General features: G+C 32.2%; 1 protein-coding gene across 2 annotated transcripts; it reads left to right on the top strand.

Moving 5' to 3' along the window:
- The first annotated feature begins 1,409 nt into the window (after positions 1-1,409).
- LOC136084553 (uncharacterized) lies at positions 1,410-6,228 on the top strand. Of its 2 annotated transcripts, XM_065804695.1 has the most exons (3): positions 1,410-1,800; positions 5,411-5,554; positions 5,829-6,228. In XM_065804695.1, exons 1-3 carry the CDS (start codon positions 1,615-1,617, stop codon positions 6,225-6,227), a joined length of 729 nt encoding a protein of 242 aa, XP_065660767.1. In that variant the 5' UTR covers positions 1,410-1,614; the 3' UTR covers position 6,228. The 2 variants fall into 2 exon arrangements, with proteins under 2 accessions (XP_065660767.1, XP_065660768.1); XM_065804696.1 differs by lacking the exon at positions 5,411-5,554 and having other exon boundaries at positions 1,415-1,800.
- Positions 6,229-9,252: the final 3,024 nt, after the last annotated feature.

The following is a 9,252-nucleotide window of genomic DNA, read 5'->3' as shown; positions in this document are numbered from 1 at the left end:
AATAAAAATAATGCAGAAAAAAAAATTGTTTTTCTAAGAACTGGCCCCCCTATCCGCCTCCGTGCTGCACTTAGTTATATATCTGCTCCCATTTTTTTTTTGGCTGAAATTTGGCAGGTAAAAAGAAAATACATGTAGAAAGTAGAATAAATAATAAAAAAAGCGGGCTCAACATTTCTTTGATACGAAATTAATGTGAGAACATCGACTAAATTTTCATAGAAAATTGTCAGCAAAAAAATTCATAAAAAAGTTAGGCAACCATACTTAAAAATAGTATAAGAATCAAGCTTGACCTTTCTTCTTTCAAAAAATATCCTATGTTTATATGTGCTTCTAAAAAGAAATACCTCAAAAAAACGTTTGCCTAAGGCTACCTAAAACAAGTGGTATTTGTAGAATAACACATAGTAAACTATCTGCTCCCTTTTTTTTTTTCTTTGAATATTGGCATGTGCTTAGAAAATGCATGTAGAAAGTAAAATCAATAATAAAAAAAGCGGGCTCAACATTTCTTCTACTATAAATTAATGTGAGAACATATACTATATTTTCAGGACCTTAACAAACCATGAAAAATTAGTAACCATACATTAAAAGCCACATAAAAATCAAGATTAACCCTTCTTCTTTCAGAAAAATATCTAGGTTTATATATGTTTCTAAAAAAAAACACCACAAAAAAAACGTTTGTCTGACGCTACCTTAAAAAAAGTGAAAAAAACGTGGGAACAAAATTTTAGCACAAAAATCGGCTCCGTAAAACGCGATTTCCGCGTACCTACATAGCTGGAAGTGAAGCTGTTGCAATGTTGGTCGGGTATATTGTAGGAACAGGCTTCAAATTATACAACAAACGAAATCGTTTTTCTGATGCTCCTTTGTATACTAAACTTTCATCAAAATGTTTAAAGCAGATCACAGATGATTTAGTAACAGTCCAACAATTTCTATTTACAAATCTAACCTATAACTTTCTCAAGTCATCATCTTTTGGAAAACCCAAGACTGGTATTACTTCACACCATTATAATTGGAGGTACAACCAACAACACAGCATTTATCAACCATTATTATTATTAACAATTAAAAAGTAGCCACAAATAACTATACTAAGTTGTTGAAGTTTAGTAGAGATGTCAATTAATCTAACGCGAAAATTTTTATCCTGTTCCAGATATACTTACTTAACATTGATAGCGCAATATTTAAAATATTTTGAGAAAGTTAGTCCATATAATGGAATATTCGTTTTTTTAACTGGCCTTCTAGGTTGGTTCATGTTTCCATACCGCAAAGTCAGGTGGTGTCTTAGAGTCCGCAAAACTCGTAAGTCTATTCCGCAAAATTATTTTTTACATGAATAATTATTCAATTTGATATAATTAAATTTATAAATAATTTTAGCCATGCTTTCTTGTTTGTTCTATGTTGCCGAAAGGATTATATTAACTTAAAGGATTAAGTAGAAAATAATGCATAACTGACTAAAAATTGAAACAAATTTACCAATTGACAAGTTAACTTAGTTTTGTCTGTAATATTAAACAAAACGAGTAATAAATAACACTAATAAAAAATCTAGTAAATATTCTGTTTTTATTGTTTTTAAATATGTTTTTTTATATGTTTAAAGAAGCTTCTGTCAAACACCACAAAATAAGGTGGGAGGATGACTCAGTATCTTTTAATGGTGTTCCATTCATGATTGTAGGAAGTAAAGTTCTTGATTGTATGCATGGAAGAGATAGAAAAGTATCTTTTAAAGAAGAATATAAAATGTGTTGCAATGATAGAAAGGTATCTTGAATGTGCTATATATTTTTTTATATTTAATTATATTTATATAAGGTATATCATATACTTATTTATTTATAGTTATATATTATATAAGTATATAATAAACTTGAAAACTTTAATAATTCAATTATAGATAAAATATAAATACAGTACATGTTTATAACAATAATAGGTATCTGATCACAGATACTTTAAAAACTATGAAATGATCCAGGACAAAGAAATTTAATTGTAGTTCACAAATAAAGATCAAAGAAGTTTTAAAGTTTCCAGGTTTTAAGGTTTTCTTTTAAATTATGCTCGTTTTATTTAATATAGAAAATAATAAATTATCATTAATAAATATTTGACTAATAAAAGTTAGGAAAAAGGTTCTTAATTGTTGTCAGATCAGGTTATCCTGCTACTGGTAACATGTAACCCAGTACAATCTGCTTCATGTCCTGCTGCCTTGTAGGATACGCCTTTTTAGGCAAAGGCTAGGAGATGCCAACTCCAATTTAAAACACCCCCTGCCTTGGGGCTCTTGGTTGAGTAAAGGCTAGAGATGGTGTCTCGATAAAAATACTCATCTTGGGCAGATGTTAAATGCACCCAGCTACTGTCTTGTAGAAGGCCTCCTAGGCAAAGACTTAAGGGGTAAACAGATTCTATCTGTTGACCAGCCTCGCACCCCTTCTTCATCTATTAGGCTGGCGCAGATGTATTTTTAATACATTGTTTCCAGTTTAGGATGTTGAATGCTGGATCTTCTTGACTCAATGCATGGGTTTGCTTGTGTCTCTGTTTTTATGACTAGGCAACTCATTCTATTATCTCCTTATGAGGGTACAGCTCTAAAACTCAGTTTTATGGTTCTGAGGCCGGCTGGTAGTCAGGTTTCCCGAACTCTGTGGTAGCTCTCAGAGAGGCTGATTCCATCAACAGCTGAAAAATATCAAAGTATTAACAGTGCCATGTTGCGCATGGATGGTGTCCCTGTTTGTACTTTTGGTGTGCATTGCGGAGGCCGCATTTGGAGCCTTTTGTTACGGCTTAGGGTTTATTAGTAGTAATGAGGCAATTGCTTGGGCTATTAAACAGTGTTCTGAGTGCTATCTATGCTTTGAGTCAAGTTCTTCAATCTAATTTAAAAATGAATAAAGTACCAAAAACTATAAAACACAAAAAACCATCATCATCACCAAGTTCTCTAAACCTATCATTCACTAATATTCGTGGTCTTCGAAGTAACTTTTCTTCTGTTGAGTCTTATCTCTTGCAAAGTTCACCAGACCTACTTGCTCTTTGTGAGACTAATTTGAGTTCGGCTGTCTCATCTTGTGATCTTAGTGTTGATGGTTATCTTCCTCTGATTCGTAAAGACTCCAATAGTCACATGCTTGGCCTGGGCATTTACATTCGTAAGAATTCACCTGTTTGTCGTGAAACTAGGTTTGAATCCACAGACTATTCTTTCATGTGCTTTCGTTTAGCACCACTTCACTCTATTGCCTTTCTCTTTGTTCTATATCGATCTCTTTCATCTCAAGACTGTACTCTTTTTGATGTTATTTCTGATCATATTGACCAAGCCCTCTCTCTTTATCCATCAGCTAATATAGTTGTTGTCGGTGACTTTAATGCTCACCACTCTGAATGGCTTGGCTCTAGTGTCAGTGACTCTGCAGGCATTAAAGCCCACAACTTTTGCCTTTCTCAATCCCTAACTCAAATAGTCAACTTTCCAACTCGCTTTCCTGACAACCCTAATCATTTACCTTCTCTACTCGACTTATGTCTTGTTTCTGATCCTAGTCAGTGCTCAGTTTCTCCGCATTCACCCTTAGGTTCTTCTGATCACAGTTTGATCTCTCTAAAACTAATATCTCATTCTTCTTCATCACCTGAATACCCCTACTATCGAACCTTTTACAACTACAGTAAAGCTGACTGGGATTCTTTCCGTGATTTTCTTCGTGATGGCCCTTGGGTAGAAATCTTTCAACTTCCTGTCGACAAATGTGCTTCTTATATAACTTCGTGGATTCAGGGTGGCATGGAATCTTTTATTCCCTCTCGACAATTCCAGGTCAAGCCTCACTCTCCTCCATGGTTTTCCTCACACTGTGCTGCTGCGATTGCCAATCGAAACCGTTACTTCCATATTTATCAGCAAAACAATTCTCCAGAAAACAGACGTTTGTTTATTACTGCTAGAAACAACTGTAAAAAGGTTTTGTCTAACGCCAAAACCCGCTATTCTCAGGTCATGAAATCTCGTATCTCATCTCAAAAATTAGGCTCTCGTGACTTCTGGAGAATCTTTAATAATATCAATAATAAGGGCAAATCTATAATTCCACCTCTCTTGTATGGTTCAGACTTTGTCACCTCACCTAAAGACAAAGCCGAACTGTTTGCTAAAAACTTTTCATCAATATCATCTCTTGATTCCACTAATTGCGTTCTACCTGATATTGCCAACAAACAGGTTGATTCATTGCTTGACATTCATATCACTTCAGCATCTGTATCTAAAGTGATTTCCTGTCTAGACTCTTCTACAGCTTGTGGCCCAGACAACATACCTGTTATTGTCTTGCAGAAGTGTTCTCCAGAGCTGTCGTCTATACTCTCAAAACTATTCAACAAGTGCTTATCAGAGTCTTGTTTGTTTGTTTGTTCAGATAAAACTCAATTTTTTTCAGCCAATCGTTATCGCAATAATTTAGATCTTCCTATATTTATGAACGGTGATGTACTCGATGAGTCACCTACTCTTCATCTTCTAGGATTAACTCTTACTTCCAATCTTTCTTGGAAACCATATATCAAATCGGTTGCAAAATTAGCATCTGCTAAGGTTGCATCTCTTTATCGAGCTCGCCACTTTCTTACTCTGGATTCTATTCTCTACCTCTATAAATCTCAAATCCGGCCTTGTATGGAATACTGTTGCCATATCTGGGGCGGATCTTCTAATGATGCCCTTTCTCTTTTAGACAAGGTGCAAAAACGCATTGTAAACATAGTTGGACCTGCTCTTGCAGCCAACCTTCAACCATTATCACATCGTCGTAATGTTGCTTCTCTTTCTCTTTTCTACAAATACTATAATGGGCACTGCTCGAAAGAGCTAACGTCTCTTGTGCCATCTACTAAAATTCATTCTCGTGTTACTCGTCATTCAATTAAGTGTCATCCTTTTTCTGTGACTGTTCCTAAGTGCTCCAAAAACGCTTATTCGTCTAGTTTTTTTCCTCGAACATCAGCTCTTTGGAATTCGCTTCCTTCATCTTGCTTTCCTGATTCATATAATTTGCAATCTTTTAAATCGTCCATCAATCGTTATCTTGCTCTACAATCTTCATCTTTTCTCTTACAGTAACTTCCAACTTTAATTAGTGGCTGCTTGCAGCCTTGTTGGAAGCGAAGATGTTTAAAAAAAAAAAAAAAAAAAAAAGTTCATTTGCCTATAACCAACAAGTTTTATAAAAAATAAGTCGAGTAGTTATAAAACTAATAAACGAATTTCTTTTTTTTCTTTTTTCTGAGAAATATTATATAGCTTTTTGAAAAAATACTAGCTTATGTTGGTGCATTTTTTTTAAATGCAGTACCTCTTTAGATTATAGAAGATAGTAAATGGAAAAGAGTAACATTCTCAAAAAAAATTCGTAAAGCAATTTCAAAAAATGAAGCAGTGGAACAAAAAATGTTTTCAGTTTTTCTTCCATCAACTAGTTCTCACACTGGTCACTTTACTGGAGATGTAAACAATTTTTTATAACATCTGATTTTAACAATAACCAATTTTAATCACAAGCTGTATAAATTGTTGATGTTTTAATTTCTTTATTTTTTTTACTTTATAGCTTAAACATTTTTCTTTTAAAAGTTCTTTTTTTAAAATTATAGGCTCTTAACAAGTGGCTTTTCCCTTTAATTAATTGATTTTTTTTTTATTGAAACCAATCAACCTTTAAACCACCTACAGATTTTTACATTTTTTATTTAAATTTTCTGATAATTCTTTTTTTTTTAAGGCTGCTGGTATATCACAGCCAATTGATGCAAGATTAAAAGAAGAAATATTTACATCATCTGAATTTATAACTAGTGTTGATGAAATGCGTAGGAGATTAGAAATCATTGTGACAAGAGAAATGTTTAAAAATAATATTTGTCCATCTAAATCAAATAAAAGATTCTTCCCATCGAAAAAAACTATTCGGTGTTACATGTTGGAAGCAGTAAGAAAGAAAAGGTATTCAAACATTGACCAAGAATGTCTTATAAAAAAGGTAGAACAATGGAAAGTTGAAACTCCTCACAGAAAATTTTATCTTCGACCTAAAGGGATAAATAAAAATTGTATGTATTTAATATTTTACTGTGAGCACTCTTTACTTAATTTCAATTTTCATCAAGATATACAAAAATGAATGTGTTTATATTTTTTTCTTTGTGTTCCTTGTGCATGCTTAAATAATACTATATTTTAAACACTATATTTAAATAATAAGCTTTTATAAAATATTTTTGTAGTGCACATTACGGTGAATACTTTTAAAAAAAATTCAAATACACTATGTAAATAATTGTTCTTTTATTTTGATAACGTTTTATATTTTCCGAAAAAGTATGTATTTAAAACAGGGCTCCCAGATACTCACTGTTTTTAAAAAAAAAAGAAGACAATCCTGCACTTTTTAAGATAACGTGTCATTTTGCTTATGCATTTTTTGTTCCAATCTGATTGCATAGGACAGTGAAAAATATCATAACTAATTTTTAATCATTTTAATCACTGCTTTTTAAATATATGTCTTAGAAGTAATCCATTAAAAAAAATTAAGGATAAACATAAATGTTAGATTTAAGAAGATAAAGAGACCTCCCACAACTGACATTCAGATATCCAACATAAATTAAACATGATGTTTAGTTATTATTTTTTTTAAATTTATATTTAATTTGGAAATAAATCATTTAATTTATTTTAGCTCATTACTAAAAGATGTTAACTTTTAACAAACCTTCTCTGAAACTATTTTTACAATACCTTTTTTCATTACAATACCTATATTATCACTTACAGGAACAGATTTTACAAAGAAAGAATACTTACGGGGACATTAGGATTATCAAGAGCACCTGTGTACCCTGTACACCTTTGTGTGCCAGTTATTTTTTTTGTCCCCGTAAGCATCAATTTTTTTTTTAAATGTCCCCGTAAGCACCTTTTATAGAGAGCATAAAGTACATACAATGACTATCATTACATATATATACACATATATATGTACACACATTTATAATATATATGTATATATATATTATATATACGAGCTCTGGACAAATTTTCGCGTCACGGTAAGGGAGGAGGCGTGAACTTCCTGGTTAAATGCACTTCCGCGGTGCTCTGTGACAAGACCGTTAGGACTTTTTGGGGCACCTAAAAAATATATATACATATATATATAATACATATCTATATACAAGCACATACATATAAATAAACATATATATATATATGTATATATATATATATATATGTATATATATATATATATATATATATATATATATATATATATATATATATATATATATATATGTATATATATATATATATATATGTATATATATATATATATATATGTATATATATATATATGTATATATATATTTATAGATGAAGTTGAATGCTCAGCCGTCGGAAGCACCGAAGATGAGGATGAGATTGTTGTAGAAGCATCAAGTAATAGGTTTGGTGCAAGAGATGCAACCTTAGCGGATGCTAATTTTGCAACTGATTTGATATATGGTTTCCACGAAAGTTTGGAAGTAAAGTTAATCCTAGAAGATTAAGAGTGGATGACTCATCGAGTACATCACCGTTCATAAATATAGGAAGATCTAACTTAATGCGATAACGATTGGCTGAAAAAAATTGAGTTTTATCTGTATTGAAGTTCACTAGCCACTTCATGCCCCATGCTGTAGCAGAAGTGAGATCCTTTTCAAGCTGAAATGCCCCTTCCAAGCAATCGGAGATTGTTGGTTTCTTATTACGACAAGAGTAAATGGTAGTATCATCAGCAAACAATGCCATCTTAGATGTGAGAATATCTGGAAGATTGTTTATGTAAATTAAAAAGAGTATAGGTTTGTTAATTAAAGATTCAAAAACTTTGCTTATGATAGGAAGAATACTAATGGGACAGTAGTTAGACGAATCAGATCGCTCTCCAAAATTCTTGAAGATAGGGATAACAGATGCCTCTTTCCAGCAGGCTGGAAAACAAGACTCTGATAAGCACTTGTTGAATAGTTTTAAGAGTATAGACGATAGCTCCGGAGAACACTTCTGCAAGACAATAACAAGTATGCTGTCTGGGCCACAAGCTGTAGAAGAGTCTAGGCAGAAAATCACTTTAGATACAGAAGCTGGAGTGATACGAATGTCAGGCAATGGATCAACCTGTTTGTTGGTAATATCAGGTAGAACGCAACCAGTGGAATCAAGAGATGATATTGGTGAAAAGTTTTTAGCAAACAATATAGCTTTGTCTTTAGGTGAGGTGACAAAGTCTGAACCATACAAGAGAGGTGGAATTAAAGATTTGCCCTTATTATTGATACTATTGAAGATTCTCCAGAAGTCACGAGAGCCTAATTTTTGAGATGAGATACGAGATTTCAAAGACAGTTTTCCATAATGTTATTTGATTTCAACTGAATACTTAATGCATTTTTTTTTTGTGTCTTATGTTTGTGTTATAGCAGTGAAAGAACAGTTCCAGTAAAAGGATGCGACTTTGCAAAATGATGAGTTAGGTGGTCTCAAGTTTTTTTTGACTGAATAAGAGATAATAGCTCTCCTAAGCATCAAACATGATAGTATTTGTAGAAAAGAGTAATAGACTTAACGTCTTTGAGGCTATTAAGGCTAAAGATTAGGAGCTTGGTTTGGTCCAATTACATTTTCAATGCGTTTTTCAAATAAGTCTGAAATATAAAGAGCATTATTAGAAGAACCAGTCTAATAATGACAACAATAATCCATAGAAGATATAAGAATTATCCTTCCAAGAAGATTGCCATCTAAAGTTTATTTTCATTTCCAAAATTTTCTTTTTTAACTTTTAATATGTTTAAAAGTTTATGCTTACTTTTTTAGATTTTTTTTAGAGTACATTTTTATTACACTCCCTGTTCTTTTATGTTCAATTTTATTAATAGAAATGAGAATGTGCAAGAAAAAGCAGTTTGCTAATTGATTGTGTATTTTTCTGTCATATGCTTTCAATCATTCTGCATAAAAAAAAGCGTACATGTGATTAGGAAGGAACCTTGACGTGGTTCATGTGCTTTAAAACAAATACCTTCCAGACAGAAACTTTTTGACAACTTGTGTGTGAGTTGTAGTACTTTTATACTGGTAGTATACCGAGGGTATACTTC

The sequence above is a fragment of the Hydra vulgaris genome, chromosome 09 (assembly GCF_038396675.1).
Source record: "Hydra vulgaris chromosome 09, alternate assembly HydraT2T_AEP".
Classification (NCBI taxonomy): Eukaryota; Metazoa; Cnidaria; class Hydrozoa; order Anthoathecata; family Hydridae; genus Hydra; species Hydra vulgaris.
This window is presented reverse-complemented; position numbering and strand designations above follow the sequence as displayed.

Coding starts and splice junctions, on each gene's coding strand:
- LOC136084553 (XM_065804695.1), top strand. CDS start 1,615: ATGTTTTTTTATATGTTTAAAGAAGCTTCTGTCAAACACCACAAAATA. Junction 1,801..5,410: donor TGTGTTGCAATGATAGAAAG/GTATCTTGAATG, acceptor GTACCTCTTTAG/ATTATAGAAGATAGTAAATG. Junction 5,555..5,828: donor CTGGTCACTTTACTGGAGAT/GTAAACAATTTT, acceptor TTTTTTTTTAAG/GCTGCTGGTATATCACAGCC.